The sequence below is a fragment of the Octopus sinensis genome, linkage group LG3 (genome assembly GCF_006345805.1).
Source record: "Octopus sinensis linkage group LG3, ASM634580v1, whole genome shotgun sequence".
NCBI lineage: Eukaryota > Metazoa > Mollusca > Cephalopoda > Octopoda > Octopodidae > Octopus > Octopus sinensis.
This window is the reverse complement of record NC_042999.1, coordinates 73798387-73815870: the sequence shown is the minus strand read 5'-3', so window position 1 is coordinate 73815870 and position 17484 is coordinate 73798387. Positions and strand designations below refer to the sequence as shown.

At 34.7% G+C, this 17484-nt stretch overlaps 1 protein-coding gene across 1 annotated transcript in view; it reads left to right on the top strand.

The window, feature by feature from the left end:
* The window catches only part of LOC115209112 (programmed cell death protein 10), a 44091-nt gene that overhangs the window by 19860 nt on the left and 6747 nt on the right, over positions 1 to 17484 (top strand). The window contains exons 3-7 of the mRNA XM_029777239.2: positions 1496 to 1549; positions 6180 to 6306; positions 9826 to 9952; positions 12103 to 12187; positions 12837 to 12919. Coding sequence (XP_029633099.1) covers positions 1496 to 1549; positions 6180 to 6306; positions 9826 to 9952; positions 12103 to 12187; positions 12837 to 12919 — 476 coding nt within the window. The remainder of the gene's footprint in view (positions 1 to 1495; positions 1550 to 6179; positions 6307 to 9825; positions 9953 to 12102; positions 12188 to 12836; positions 12920 to 17484) is intronic.

Sequence of the window (17484 nt, the reverse complement as noted above, 5' to 3'; positions counted from 1 at the left end):
AGAATTAGTATGCTTATTGTTTCTCTAACAATTACTGCTGCCTTATAAATTCTTACTGTGTTTAACCCTTTCGTTACTGTATTTATTTTGAGATGATCTGTGTTTCCTTCAATTATTTTAAATATATCAAAGAATTTAGTAAAATAACTTAGTTATCATTAAGCTAGTGTTAGGAATATAAATTATGACTAAGGTTTGATGGAAGATTTTAATTCAAAACTTATGAAAACAAGACATTTATACTACAGTGCCAGAGCCAGTTTCAGCTGGGTTGGTAATGAAAGGATTAAACAGTATACCTTCTAATCCCGAACATCTACACAAACTAATTTTGGTAGCCTCTAAGCAGTCACTCAACCTGCTAGAAATAGCATCCAAGTTACACTATTATCTTTAAAAAAAAAAACAACACGCTGGACAGTATAGTCTTGTCTGTATAGAAGGATGGGATGTTCAAAGCTGGACTGTGTAATGATAAGTCTATTAGACTTGTGATTAAACAATAACAACTTTGACAAGGATGCTTACCAAACAATAATTCAAGAAGCATTTTTATGATTAATAGCTCAGAACAATTGTAATTAATTTACTAGTCCTTCATTTGAATCCTATCTTTATAGCATTTCATCTTTCTGCTATATGGAAATTTTGATCAAAATCTTCTTCACCCTATTTCATCTATTAAGTTTGTGGTTTGAACAAACATTCAGTCCTTTATTTGGAAATATCAGACCAGAGTTGATTAGGTTAATTTGGTCATAAAAATGTTTCTAGTCAGCTGAGAATTTATTTTTTAATTAGTCACAGGCGTGGCTGTGGTAAGATGTTTGTTTTCCAACCACATGATTCTAGATTCAGTCCCATTGTGTGGCACCTTGGGCAAGTATCTTCTGTTATAACCTCAGATCAACCAAAACTTTGTGAATGGATTTAGTGGATGAAAATTGAAAGAAGCCCATTGTATCTGTGTCTTTGTGCATGTGTGTATGTTTATGTATGTGTCTTTGTATATATCTTTGTCCCCCACTATTGCTTTACAACCCCATAAGTTAGTGGTTCAGTAAAAGAGTCTGATAGAAGGACCAGGCTTTAAAAAAAAAGTACTAGAGTTATTTCATTTGACTAAAATTCTTCAAGGTGATGCCCCAGCATGGCTGAAACATGTAAAAGATAAAAGACAAAATATATTATCTGACTGTTTTATATCCAAAAGAAAATTGTTTTAGAAAGAGATCTATAATTGGCACATCCAACTGTGGTAGACTGTGCTCTATTGAAATCAATATCACCATACTCAGTATCTTAACATTTTTCATGAAATAATTAGTTTGTAAGAGCTAATTTAGAATATTTTTACACTGAGTTATTGTTTGCCTACATTTTATTCAGTTATCATCTATAATACTATAAACATTGTTCTGCTTCTTTAAAACAACATATAAAATATTGTTTGTTGAAAAATATGTGTAACAGTTTTATCCTTTTCTCTCTTTAGCTTGAGCAGGAAGACATGGCAGCAGCCCAGACTCTGAGAGCAGCCTTTTGCAAGGTATTTATATCACTTCATTTCTGTTTTTATTGCTTTCAATGCAATAATAGTTTGTATCATCATCATCATCATCGTTTAACGTCCATTTTCCATGCTAGCATGGGTTGGACGGTTCAACTGGGGTCTGGGAAGCCTGAAGGCTGCGCCAGGCCCAGTCTGATCTGGCAATGTTTCTACAGCTGGATACCCTTCCTAACGCCAACCACTCCATGAGTGTAGTGGGTGCTTTTTACGTGCCACCTGCACAGGTGCCAGACTAGGCTGGCAAACGGCCATGATTGGATGGTACTTTTTACGTGCCACCGGCACAGGGGCCAGATGAGGCTGGCAAAAGTGCTTTTTCGAATTTTCTTATTAGACATTTTTGGCTACATAAACTTTCAAAATCTAGCAGTTTTAGTTTGTAATTATACTTGAACAAGCCTGTAAAATTGCTTCTCTCCAGTTGTTATTACAATTGATCTAAATGTTACATAATGCCCTCCAGATCTCTCCATTTCTCCGGTCTGTAATCCTTTTGTTGCTGTCAATTGTTACATTACTCTGTACTATTCTCTATCACCTTTCTGTTGAATTTGCACCATAAGTCATTCAACATCTAGATTCCTACAATTTTGACTCCATACTGTGTTCTTACTTTGTCTGTAATTTGCCTTTATTATCATCAATATATGTCTACTTTTCCATATTGGCAAGTGTAGGAAATGTTACAGTTGAAATCAGTTCTTATAAGGAATTATAATCCTAAATTACTTAGAGACTACATCTCACTCTTATTTTACATTTTTAGTATGGTTTTTACAGCTGGATGCCCCTTCTAATGCTAACACTTTACAGACTGTTATAGGTGCATGTTATCATCATACTAGCACTAGAGAACTTCTCTTTTCCCTATATTGACTCTATCTGTCAGTCACTTAAGAGAGTGTATGAAATGCATTTTATTCTTCGACTAGAGAGTTTGGCATGTCCCCAGCAAGATTAAAGAGTCCTTTCTACCGACATTGTTTCAGCTCATTCAAGGCAAATGGCCAAAAGGATGATAAATGAGGGTGTTGAAAGAGAAAAGACAAAGGCAAGAAAGTTAGAGAGGAGACTAGAGTAATAGGAACAAGAGGGTGTTAGAGGAGAAATTAATGAAAGAGAGCGAGATATTAGCTGTATGTTGGTTGCTAGGAGATTGAACAGAATGAGCCATGTGATTGGGGGAAGAGAGAGTGATAGGAGGGAAACAAGGTGGTAGAAAAGAGAGTAATGAAGTGAGAGATTGTGAAACATGTCAACAATGAGCAAGAGAGAAAAGGGTGGGGAGTTATAAAGGCTAATAATGAGTAATAGTAGGTGTGATAGGTGAGAATGTGTAAGGCTAGCAGTAAAGGTTTGGAGCGGGTGTGGAATACGGACAGTTTCAGTAACATCTCTTACTACACTGGTGACATGACGAGAGAGATGAGGTAATAATAGAGAGACACAGTGAGTAATGGTTAGGGAATATCAAAGAGAGGAGAGCAATAGACAGACTTAAAATGAACACATTAGGTTAGAGAGACCCAAATGCTGATATTATACTTTTCAGCATCCATCACTAGCATAATTTTATGTGCCCATTTTGCCATGCTTGCATAGGTTGGATTGGCCTTCTCCTGTACAGCACTTTGCAACTTGTTGCAGTCTTTTGTTATCTTATGTAGAATTCAACTTCTTTAAATCTATCTTCACCACTTCATCCTGTGTCTTCTTTGGTTTTCTGTTTCACCACGTTTCATCCACTTGGAGTACTGGACACTACTTTATACAACTGATTATCCATACACATCATGTGCTTGTGCCAACACAGTCTTCTCTCTTGCACATTATCTGATTCTTCTTACATCTAACATTTCTCTCAGTTCTTTTGTGCTCTATCATCCATAGACAGTAATATTACACATCTGGCAGAGCATGTACCGTGCAGCATCACACTTCAAATACAAGCATCATACAATCTGCCCTTCACTCTAAGAGAAATTCCTTATTGTCAGCAGAGATAATAATTCCCTGAACTCTTTCCACCTTCTTCTTTCTCTGACAGCTATGATTTCAGAATACTTACTTCCATTGTTAATTAGATCACCTAAGTAACAAAAGCTATCAGCTATTTCTAAGGAGCCTTCCAGACATTTGAAGGAATCTATTTCATGTGCTCTTTTACTGCATCTGTCACATAAAGTCTTCTTTCTCTTTTATTCTGCTTGTGATTCTACTATATCTTGTACATTCACAGTTTGCACCATATACATTTTATGGGATTCTTACCTTCTCATCTGCGTAGTTAGCACATTTTCCTGATAGCTGTTGGGTTCTGTCTTTGTTCTTCCTACTAAAAGATTTTAGTCTTCACTGAGTTTATTTTGTGATCTCTTACTCCTAGGTTTTGCTTTCATGTTTGGAATTGTTTCTATAAATCTTTGAGAGATTGATATGTATGTGTGTATATATTTATCTTCATTTAACATCCACATTCTATGCTGGCTTGGGTTAGACGGTTTGACAATATCTGACAGATCTGTAAACTGTTTTGTGTGCCAGTATCTACTTTGGCATGATTTCTACAGCTGGATGCCTTTCCTAATGCTAACCACTTAGCATATACTGGGTGCTTTTTTCATGGCACCAGCACTACTTAGATAGCTATGCAGCTTACCAGACTAAAATCCCCATTGACCGAATGAAGTTTCAGTTGAGAGAGAGACAGCTTTACACTATGAGATTAGGATTTAAGTGTGAGAGAAGGGATCAGAAAAGAACATGCTTCTTGCTATAGAGGAGTTATATGGCTGTTTACATTGTAGAAGAATGGGTGGAACAGGAAATAATAGTGATGGGATGTCAGAGTGAACCCTCAACATATGAGTTAAGTAGAAGTGAGTGGGAGAACAGATTGTTTGAATGGATAGAGGATGGGAGAGTGAGAGATGGTTAAAGATAGAAATGGGTGAGATGAAGAATATAATGAAGACGAATTGTTGAGGAATTAGTAGGGAAGCTAAGGAAGAGTAGGTAACATTGATAGAAATTGAATAGGGCTGACAGATGCATGTAATGAATGATGGATAAGGGGTGGGAATGACCAATGATACATATGGGCAGGGAGAGATGATGAGTAGCAGTGCACAAAGGGAGAAGTGAAGAGCAGCAGTATAGTAATATACATATGATGGTACTCTCTTACAGTCTGAGAAAGACAGTTCTACAATTTCTTGCTGAACAATCTGCACAAATAATTTCTTTATAGTGATCAAATGCATAAATTCATAAAGGTACATTGTTAATGGCACTAGATTGAATAAAATAAAAAATTAATTAATCCTGTATTCAAGATGCACTATTAATGACCAAGTAAATTAATTTGGCATCCGTAGCTTGTCAGCAGGATCACTAAAAAATGCATAGTTATGTAGCTTTAATACATATCGAAAACATGCACGAGACAGCTCCATCTTTATACATAATGGATTCAAACTTATTGGGTGAGTGTATTCAAATAGTCCAGCAGTAAATAAATTTAAACTGTGTCCTATGTGGCCTCAAAATTGGAAAATTCTACTGTGTAAATATGAGGGTAAAAAATTAAAATAATTTATTGCCAGTGGTTTGCATGCATAATAAAAGTCATGAGACATAACGTATTTTTATATATTAGAGTGTTTAAAAATTTACATGCTAAAAAGGGTAGTTAAACCCAAACCATGACAAAAGAATTCCTAAATGTACGCTGTTAATGGCATTAGAGTGAACAAAATAAAAAATGAGTTAATCCTGTACTCAAGTTTTGGTATTAATGACCAAATAAATTAATTTTACATCCTTAGCTCATCAGTAGGATTACTAAATAATGCATAATTATGTAGCTTTAATATGTAACACGTGCACAAGACAGCTCCATCTTTATACTTTATGGATTCAAACTTAGTGCACATATGTATACATGTATGTATGTGTGTGTATATATAATAGGTTCAGGCATAGCAATAAGTGCTGGCATGGTGGCTGTGTAGTTAAGAAATTTAGTTCCAACCACATAGATTCGAATTCAGTCCCACTACATAGCACCTTGGGCAAGTGTTTTGTAGTCTAGCCAACCAAAGCCTTGTGAATGGATTTCATAGGCAGAAACTGAAAGAAGCTTGTCACGTGTGTGTATGTGTACAGTTATGTATGTGTGAGAGAGTCTGTGCTTGTGTCTTCTTGTTTTGACATAATATGACAGTTGTAAATAAGTGTCACTGTCATACAAGCAGTCGTTCATTTACAATATTCTGCAAGAACATGTATGGCCATGGGGAAATATTATCTTGCTTAGAAACAGGCAAGTGACAGGAAGGACATCTAGCTGTAGAAAATCTTCTTCATTAAGCTCACTTTGACCCATGCAAGCATATAAAAGTAGATGTTAAAATGATGGTAATAAGGATATACACACAGATGTGTATAACATGTTGGTACAGAACAAACCCAGATTACACAATTGCTTTTTTTTTTGTTTTCAATTTAGAATAAGTCTTATTAAATATTGTTAATTGATTTTGTGTTGTGTGTGTGTGTATGCACATTCTATTGAATAATAATTACCATCTTTGTTCTCTTTCAGGTGGAAGCTGTGTATAAAGGGTTTGCTTTTGACTTTGTTAAAGCCTTATTAATAAAATCTGAAATTTATAATAAAATAGAGATGTGTGAAACCCTACTCAAGCTGGAAGGACTGAATGACTTTGAAGGTAACTATATATTTTGTTACAGTCTGTAGCTTGTATTTCTATGTGTATGGATGCTCAGTTTGGATAAATATTGGTAAAAAGAAGATAGTACACTTGCTTTTAAAAATCTTCTAGATTCTAGGACTGGAGCTAATGGTGAGAAATATATTGTTTAATAAAACATGTGTAATAGAGAAATAAAAATGCAAGTTGCGTGGTGCTCATTAGCTCTTGTGGTATCCATTAAATTAGTCCAGTGTATTTTTTTTTACCCCAATGACAATATATTTGTTATATAAAATGTTATATGCTCATTAACTTTTTTTTTCAATTTAATTTTATTAATAATAATCCAAGTTTAAAACCATCTTTAGATTCTGTCAGCAGCAACTGAGCATGTTCTGCTGCTCAAATTTGCAGACACACTAATAACTGAGGAGTTATTTTCATAAAAATTGCTATTTTACTGTTCAAATATCAGAAGAGCAAGAGCATGGAGCAGTAATTTGATAACAGAACCAGACAAATTTTGCTCAAAAGAAAAAGATAGTTCTCATTTTCAACAATGATACGAGGAGATATTGATAAATCAAGTATAGCTGATCATGTATGGAAAAACGGAGACCACCTCCCCCTGTGGGATGAAGTTAAATTATAAATAGAGAACACCAGTGGAAAATATGAAAACTAAAAGAGGCAGCACATATGCTAGGACATAATAACCTCCTAAGCAGACCTAGTGCGGATACGAGTTGCATATGGGAACCGGTATTAAAGAAGGATAGGAAAATATTAGATTTATAAGCCCTAAAATTCACTCCATAATTGCCCACAGGCAGTGATCTGAATAATAATAATAATAGCAACAACATCGGAAAAATACCTTAGGAATGAGAACCCAAGTTTGAAATACCTCCACAACACTTGATGAAGGCTGGAGAGTACATCAGCTGAAATGTGTTCACAACAAAACAAGATGAGGACAAATATCCATCAAATGCAAATTACATAATTCCTCATCTCTCAAATATAGAAGAATATTCAATTATTGTATCAACTGGAGTGCTTACCTATTCAATAAATTTGCACGCAAAGTGGTTGAATATTTAATTAAACCATTAACCTTTTAGCATTTAAGCTGGCTATATCCAGCCCAAATATTCTACCTGTTTTACATTCAAACTAGTTGGGTCCAGCCTGTCACACCTCTTCTACAATATCATTCTTAAAATGAACAATCACATCTTCAATGCACGATTAATTCAAAACACTGTGAATAAATAAGTATCTTACAAAGTAATCTGAATGCTAAAGGGTTAAATTGCACTGTGTAACAAAGTTTTTATTTATTTTGTCTTTGATCAACGAGTGATATTTCTTATTTGTTTCTATTTAGAAATCAAAGGAAATGACTACTATTTCCTTCAAACTTTGCTTTTGTGACCTGAACATTAGTTATTTACAATGGACGGATAGATATCCTCATCTTGTTTGTTGTTATCACAATGTCTCGGCTGATGTACTTTCCAGCCTCTATCAGGTGTTCTGGTGGAATTTTGAACCCAACCCTTTATTTGACTAATGGAGTACATTGTTCTCATTCCTAAGGTATGTTGCTGATGTTATCTTTTTGTTGATATTATTTTTCCAGTCCCTGCCTGAGATTAAATTTAGAATGCCTGTGGGCATATAGCGTAATGGATAAGAGCATGGACTACTAACCCTCGGATTCTAAGTTTAATCTCAGGCAGGGACTTGAAAAATAATATCAACAGAAAAATAACATCAGCAACATACCTTATGAATGAGAACAGTGTACCCCATTAGTCAAATAAAGGGTTGGATTCAAAATTCCACCAGAACACCTGATGAAAGCTGGAGAGTATATCAGCTGAAATGTTGTGATAACAACAAACAAGATGAGGACACCTATCTATCCATTGTAAATAATGTACATAATTCCTCATCTCAAAAATATAGAATAATACTGAACATCAACGTTTTTAAACAGGCCTATTTTCCATTACCTTTCAGACAGATTCAGTGCTGAAGCAGAGATATCATTATAGCGAATATTCTGCCCAATACCACAGATTTCCTTGTCAGTTGCTTGACCGTAACCACTTGAGCATATCCCTTTATGGCTGAAATATGTGCATCTCTGATCATGAGCAGGAGTAGTGGGGCAACATCATAGCCATGTGTTGAGAGGGATTCTTTGGGGTTTGAATAAATATAACAAAAGCAAAGTTTGAAGGAGATATTAGCCAATTTTCATACTTTCTAGGGACAAGCAAATAGGAAATAACAGTTGTTATCCAAGAACAAAAATCCTGTTATATGGTGTTATATGTAAAATCCATCTGATAGTTAGTTTCTGTCTATGAAATTTCACATACAAAGCTTGAGTCAGTCCAAAGCTTTGGTAAATGACTCTTGCCCAAGATACCATGGACCTCATTGATTGCACAGTGAACTTTTTACCCATTCAGCCAAACTACACTCATTATTTATTGTTCAAATATCAGTGAAGCAAATTCAAGTAGCAGAAAGTTGACACAGGACTCAGATAAACTTTCATCCTGAATACTTTAAAAATAAATCACCAAGGAAAAATTATTTAGGGATACCATCTTTATTTAAAACATATTTAATATATTTTATATATCACAAGGTTTATAAAGTAATTATGTTGTGAAGAAAAAAGATTAACAATGTGATATTTTTTTCTTTTTTAGATAGGTAAATTACCTAATATTATATATCTACTTAGAAATTCTCTCATCGCTACTTTGGCAATTAGGGTGAACGTCTATACTTTACTGAGGAGGTCTAATTAGACTGAAGTATGTCTGGAGTTGTATCCCATTTGCTGAAGTGATTAAAATAACACTAGAAATTAAATTATCTTTTCCTCACTGCATTAAATATGTTAGTACCAACTTAAATAGTTAAAAAAATCTTAATACAAGCTAAAAAGTAAATAAATATACAGTAAAAAAAAAACCTTTGTAGTCAAAGTATCTTTACAAAGCATATTTCATGCAGAGGACGATTGCTTTGAAATTGACTATAAAACAGAACTTGGTTATTCAAAAAAGAAAGTTATAATTTTTTTAGCTTATGTTCCTATGAACGCTCATATAAAGTATGCTAACAACACAGATGAAAGAAAAATTAATTGAAGTCATCTTTTATATTTTATTTTCTGTTGGTGTCTGCTCTTCTGAATCTGTTGATTATATGCCACATGAAGCTAAACTCATCTAATTAAAGTTCTTTTCTTCCTATCACCCACTCTGTTTTAACCCAACCCAACCCAACCCCACCCTCATGCTACATACTATTTGTAATCTTCCTTCCTCAAAACTTGAACTCTTTGTTTTTATGGGTTTTTTTTAAAACTGCAAACCTGCAAGAACTACTTTTCTTATTGTACTTAGTATAATTTTTCCATTTTTCTTTCTTTTCCCTTTTCTTTTTTTTTTTTTTGTGTGTTTTCATCTTGGTTATTTTATTTTCGGATGTTTCTTTTCATAGAGTTCAAAATAACCCGTCCAGAACCAAGATTCCAGGAATTTAATCAAAGAGCAATTGATTTGAAAAAGATCCTTAGTAAAATTCCTGACCAAATATATGACAGGAAACTATTCCTGGAAGCTATAAAGTAAGTTACTTTTTGAAAATCATTATCATCATCATCGTCGTTTAATATCTGCTTTCTATGCTAGCATGGGTTGAACAGTTTGACTGAGGGTTGGCAAGCCAGAAGGCTACACTAGGCTTCGATCTGATCTGGCAGTTTCTACAGTTGGCTGCCCTTTCTAATGCCAACCACTCCGAGAGTGTAGTGGGTCCTTTTTTACGTGCCACTGGCACAAGGGCCAGTCAGGTGGTACTGGCATCACCATGCTTGAATGGTGCTTTTTACATGCCACCTCAGTAATTAATATAAAAATATTTTCTTTTACTTCCTTTCACTTGTTATTATATCTATAATTTATTGCAATATTTCATTTAAATGAAGTGGCATTAAACATCATCATCATCTTTTCTCTAAGTTATAAGTTTCTTTTTTCGAATAAAATTTCTGGAGTATGATCTGAAAGTTAGGAAGATACTGTTATATTAATTAATGTATAGATTATTGTTTTAGATAGAAAACAAGCAGAATCATTACAATAATGGAAAAAATGCTTTGCAGTATTTATTCCAGTTGTTTACGTGCTGAGTTCAAATCTGCCGTGATAAAAGTGTAAACTTTTTTGTGAGTAAAAAGTTGCATTTTTCAAAAGGATTATAGAGTATTACTCAAAATGCCAATAGAAAATAAGGTACTATTGTATTAATATAATAGATGTATTTTTGATAAATTAGGTTGTCTGTTTTCACAAGTATTTAACTCTTTAAGCTACATGACTTATTTCCCCTTACAACTCCATAACCTCGCAAATTTCTAAAACATAGAAAAATAAACACTTCTCAAAGCTTTGATTTTATTCAAAATTTCTATAAACCTTGCAGAATTAACAGAAAGTATGAATCAAAAGAATTATTAAAACATTTACTTTCCATAAATATTGGAAAAATTACCCATGTGAAATTTAATGTGGTTGTAAGCAATCTATATACTTAAGGTTACCAAGGAAATTCTCTTCAATGGCTTGTGCTGCTTATTCTGTTTTGAACAATTTTTACGGGCTTATATTATGTAAATATATAAGCTAATACTAAAGGGCATCTCAAAATTGGTTGTGGAAGCATGTTCCTTGCAACAACATTAATATTTCAAAATCTATTAATATCTTTATGTATTATATATGTCCTAAGAAAAAGTATTTTTCAGATATAGGGTGATCTCAGTATTCCTTAAAATTCTAATTATACAATATTAATGTTGAAAGATAAATACAAGATTTTGTATGAAATTGGATATAACCTGACCCATCTTTTCTGTGGAAAAACCATATAGTAACTAGTGAGTCACATGACTGAATCCATTCTTGAGACACCTCAAAAAATTTAGTTTCCATGTAATGTATCTAAAGTATATTAGTCTAGCTGCATCACTGCAAACTTTAAAAAACCTATGTTAGTTCTTTTTATTGCAGTCATTGGTTATTGTAGCAAGTGGCTTCTATCTAGCATTTCCTATTCATGGCTTCATAGACTTTATTTGAGAGTTGCGTGTCTTGGTCAGGCATGGCTTGAGAAGGAACAAACAAACGTTGTTGTTGTTGTAGTAGTAGTATACAAAATGCTTTATGGTGCATATTCCAGCTCATTATATTCTGAGTTCAAACACTATCATGATAAACTTTACCTTTCATTCTTCTGGAGTAAATAAAATACAACATAGTCAATGACAGTTAGAAGGTATGGACTGCTTGGTTATATGGCACTTTCATGCTCTTCATATATTTGAGCACATGCCAAATTTTTTTTGAACACAGCTTACAGATGCAAGTATTACTAGTTTGTGCTATACCTGCCCCATACCATTTTTTTTTGCCTAACAGTAGATCCTCTTGAAGTTTGTATCATATGATTAAAATTATTTTCATTGTATTACTATGTTTTAGATACATCAACAGTAAGCAAGTGTTTGCTAGCTGAATTCCATATTTGAACCACTGATTTTTATCCAAAATTTTTATAAAACTTGCAGAATAAATGCAGTGTTCTAGACTAGACACATACACTGAAATACTTACAAACAATTTTTTCCCCATATTTTACAATTCATGAAGTGACATGTAATATCCTTATCTTTCAGTAAATATATTCATATTCCAACCTTTTTTCTCTTTTTTCCAGAGACATTGCTAATGCAATTCGTCTGTTGTTGGATTCAGTAAATCAAGTTACTGCCAATGAAGTACTGAGACCAGATGGAAAACAGGTGTGTAGATATTAACATAAACAACATTGCTGCACTATATATAATAGCATCCACAATGTAATAACAAACCTCAGCTTTACAACTACATAATAATGAGTTATCACCATCTGAATGTATTTTCATCTTTTCTTCCCAGCTTTTTTCAGCTGATAGTCCAAATTCTTTAAATGTGATCTTATTCATTATGAGCTCTTTCAACATATAACTTATTACAATATTTCATTTAAATGAAGTAACATTAAACATATAAATATAAACTTTCACACACAGACACATATTTATATATTTATAACTGATAGCGACAGAAGCAGTGTTATTACCAAAAGGCAATCTTTATGTCGTGATGGTTGTAAATGAGCATCTTTATCATACGACCAGTGTTGTTCATTACCAATCTTCCTTAAAAACATGTCTAGTGCTGGGGAACTATTACCTTTCTTGGAAACAGATGAGGATTGGTAACAGGAAGGGCATCCACCTATAGAAAATATGCCTCAATGACATCAGTCTCTCAGATGGGGAGAGAAAAAAATGGGAGAGAGAATGAATGTTTACTCTTTGTTATATAAATTATGCCTCACTCCTTCAATCAAATTTAATTTTTATTTTATAAAATACAGTATTAATAAATGTTTATATATCTTGGCAGACTCTTGCACATCGGAAGAAAGAATTTATCAAATATTCTAAACGCTTCAGCACAACTTTAAAAGATTACTTTAAGGAAAATGAGTAAGTCTATTTTTTAAATATTTGCTTAAATTGTTATTTCTTTAATTTAAAGTTTTGTCAGTGAGCCAAACATGTCAGATGGAAGATGGACATTAAAAGATGATGGTGACTTTACACATATATGTACATAGAGCAGAATTCAAGTAATATCTTTCTGGTGAGATACAGTAATAGGTATATACAATTAGTCCTCAAGGTTGACTAGAAGCCTAAAATTCCAACTTGAACTGCAACTAAAAGCAAAGATGTTATAACTACATAATTGGCTATTGACAGTTTATCAATTGAGCATGTAAAAGCATTAAATGATAAAAGTATAAATGGACAAAACAATTGATATCAGGTTTGATTATGGTATTCATATCTTTAAAACTGATATTACAAGAATATAGATCATAAGAAGGAAGGAGCTTTTATATATATATATATATATATATATATTATATATATGAACCTCTGTACCTGGCTTTTGTTGACATGGAGAAAGCCTTTGACAGGGTCCCCCGATTCCTTATCTGGTGATCAATGAGGAAACTAGAGATAGATGTATGGTTAGTGAGACTGTGCAAGCCATGTGCAGGGACGCTGTCAGTAAGGTGAGGGTTGGCAACAAGTACAATGAAGAATTGCAGGTAGAGGTAGGGGTCCAGCAAGGTTCAGTCCTTAACTCCCTCCTATTTTTCATAGACCTCCAGGCAATAACAGAGGAATTCAAGACAGAGTGCCCCTGGGAGCTTCTCTATGCTGATGACCTTGCTCTAATTGCTGAGTCACTATCAGAACTAGAGAAGTTTCAGGTGTGGAGCAAGGATTAGAATTGAGATGCCTTAGAGTCAACCTAGCTAATTCCAAAGTCCTAATAAGTAGGAAGGGCCGCTGACTGGCTCCCATGCCGGTGGCACGTAAAAAGCATCATTCAAGCATGATCATTACCAGCATTGCCTTACTGGTGGTACTTGTGCCAATGGCACATGAAAAACATTCAAGCGAGGTCACTGCCAGTGCCACTGGACTGGTTCCTGTGCAGGTGGCACGTAAAAAACACCATTTGAGCGTGGCCGTTGCCAGTACCACCTGACTGGCCCTCATGCTGAAGGCATGTAAAAGCACCTACTGCATTCTCAGAGTGGTTGGCATTAGGAAGGGCATCCAGCTGTAGAAACTCTACCAGATCAGATTGGAGCCTGGTGCTGCAATCTGGCTCACCAGTCCTCAGTAAAACCGTCCAAACCCATGCCAGCATGGAAAGCGGACGTTAAACGATGATGATGAGAGAGAGGGATAAAATGTTCAAAGATGCACTGAAAGCAATCTTGAAAGACTGCAAAATCACTCCAAATGCATGGAAAGATCTTGCTCAAAAGAGGTTTGCATGGAAAGATCTTGCTCAAAAGAGGTTTGCATGGAAAGAAGCTTCCATCAAGAGTTCAAAAATGTTTGAATCTTTATGAATCTCTGTAGCAGAGGCCAAAAGAGAAACTTGCAAATCACACCATAACAATCTTGGTGTGTGTGTTCCTAGCTGTCACTCCCTCTTCTTCCCTAGGTCACCTTTTATTGGCATTTTGCATGCTCTCACATACCATTATCCATCTCCATAACTGGTCATCACTCGTGCTCTTTTATTTACCAGCTAACATTATGCTCCTATACTGCTCCCTCTCCCCTATTTTTCTTGTTATTCTCTTCTGTTACTCTCTTACTACTGACCATACCTATAACTCTCTCTCTTACTAGCAAACATGTAGTTGCCATTAGTGTATCTGTTGTTTCTCTCCATTTTAAATTCACTTTGTCATTGCTGTCTTTCTTCCATTACTTATCTAGTAGTGTCTATCCTTCCTCTTCCTTACTCTTGCCTCTTTAAACTCTATTCATCATGTCCCGAGGAAATGGACACACTGCAGAGTTGTGAGTACACATTCATCTTGCTTTTTACAAGGCAGCCTCACTAGTATTGATTCCATGAAAAAAAAAATGCACCTAGTATAATCATTAAAGTGGTGAGCAAATAAGACAACATAGGATCACAAGGATCCTTTACTTTGATCTTGTTGAAATTATGGAATTGTGATGATGCCCTGATAAAATGCAATGGTACACTCTGTAGAGTGGTTAGTGTTAGGAACAGCATCCAACCATAGATAATATGCCAAAACTAAATGTACAAACAAGATGTGACCATCCAACATGTCCAACCCATGATAGTACGGAAAGCTAACATGAAACGGTATGCATTACAGTCATTGTCATCATCATCATCATGACTATCACTGTTACCATTTTTCTATGCTTGCATGTGTGGAATAGTTCTTTGGTCTAGCATTTGCTACTTGATGTTATCCCTAGTCATGTCTTTTGTAAGAGCAAGCCTCTTGAGATTAGTTTTCATCACATCTTACTATGCCTTCAGTCTTCCTCTCTATGGGCTTCTTCTACTTGGACTGTTTGGCCTTCTTTATTTGTCATCATCCATAAGCATAACATGCTCATACCAATGAGGTTTTGTTATCTCTTGAACACTGCCTCTGATTTCTTTTATACCCAATTTTCCTTTCTCTCAGCTCATTTTTGCTCCATCATTCATGGATACTGACATTACAAATCCATCGCACGTCCTTTACATTCAGTGCCCAGAGGCTATTACCAGCAGAGATAATCGCCACTTGAACTTTTGTCCAGCTAATTCTCACTCTGTACTATACTTTTGGAGTACCTACTCTGTATTACTAATTTAGTCACTTAAGTAACAGAAGCTGTGTAAATAACTAGTGTTACTTCACCAAATATTTATTTAGCATCTTAACTATACCTGATGGTGCAAATGATTCTACACCTGTACTTTTTATTGTGTCAACATTAGATGGACAGACTTTTAGTACCAAGATGTTCCCTCTACATTGCATCACTTTCCAGACATAGATATATTTTCCACCTCTCCTTTCCCATCTGCGAAAGTGTCATGAACTTATAAAAATAAAATTACTTGAAACCAGAGGCCTTGAACAGAGTGCATATCTTCACCACTTGGCTATTTCATCAATGAATATTTACTTACTGAGAGAAAGGTTTTTTTGAAACTTAATAGAATGTATTAGGGAATTTCTAAAAACTATTACTAATAACAATATAATTTTTAGAAATGATGAGAATTAGCTTAAAGTGTTGAACAAAATGGTTTACAGTATTTCTTCCAGATGTTTACAATCTGAGTTCAAACCTGGTCACAGTCAACTTTGCCTGTCATTCCTTTGGGGTCAAATTAAAGTAGCAGACAAGTATTGAGGTTAGCGGTATCAATTAACTTTCTTCCTTTAAAATTGGTGGCATTATGTCTAAATCAGAAAGAGTTATTATTATTGTGGAGGCACATGGTCTAGTGGTTAGAACAGCAGACTTGCGGTTGAGGGATTGTGGGTTCGAATCCCAGACTGGGTGATGTGTGTGTTTATGAGCGAAGCACCACGTGGCTATGACAGAAGCAAACTTCTGCTGACTCTTTTGCCACAACTTTCTCTCACTCTTTCCTCCAGCATCTTGCAGCTCACCTGCGATGGACCAGTATCCCGTCCAGGTAGAGAACCTATACGCCAAGGAAACCGGGAAACTGGCCCTTATGAGCCAGGCATGGCTCGAGAAGGAACAAACAAACGTTGTTGTTGTTGTTGTAGTAGTAGTAGTAGTAGTATACAAAATGCTTTATGGTGCATATTCCAGCTCATTATATTCTGAGTTCAAACACTACCATGATAAACTTTACCTTTCATTCTTCTGGAGTCAATAAAATAAAGTACCTATCAAGTGCTGGAGGTGATTTAATCTATCAAACCACTCAAAATTGCTGGCAGAATCATTAGCACACCAGAGAAAATGCTTAGCAGCATTTAGCCCCTCTTTATGATCTGAGTTTAAATTCTCCAAGTTTGAATTGGCCTTTCATCCTTTCAGGATCGATGGAATATGTACCAAGTGAAACTGGGGTTGGTGTAATCAACTATACCCCTCCCACAAAATTTCAGGCCTTGTGCCTATAGTAGAAAGGATTATTATTATTATTATTATTATTATTATTATTCATACACCTACTCCACATATGTTTGTTCTATTAACACTTAACTTTATTATTACACTCAAACCTGCCTAAACTTACTAATTTGGGTCCCTCTTTAGAGCCCTTAGTTTTCATTAATTTTTCTATTTCATTAATTAATTTCATTGCTCTGTGTATATATTCAGCAGTTTCACCAATTTGTAAATGTATCAAATCACTAATTCACAAATTTAACATCATTCTTTTTTCTCAATAGGAACATATATCCACTTTTGCTCTCTCTCTCTCTCTCTCTCTCTCTCCTTGACCTACTTGCACTGACTGCTCTGCTCAATTTGAACACTCACCATGTGACCTTCAAAACTATTCATACCACAATGTATGGCATGACTTTATATTTTAGACTCTTCATTATTATTTATAGTTGCCCACTGATTATTGATTTTTTTTTAGTTCTCTTTTTTATTTTATTAAAAAATTTTTTGTTCTATTTTTATTTCTGTTTTAATTTTGT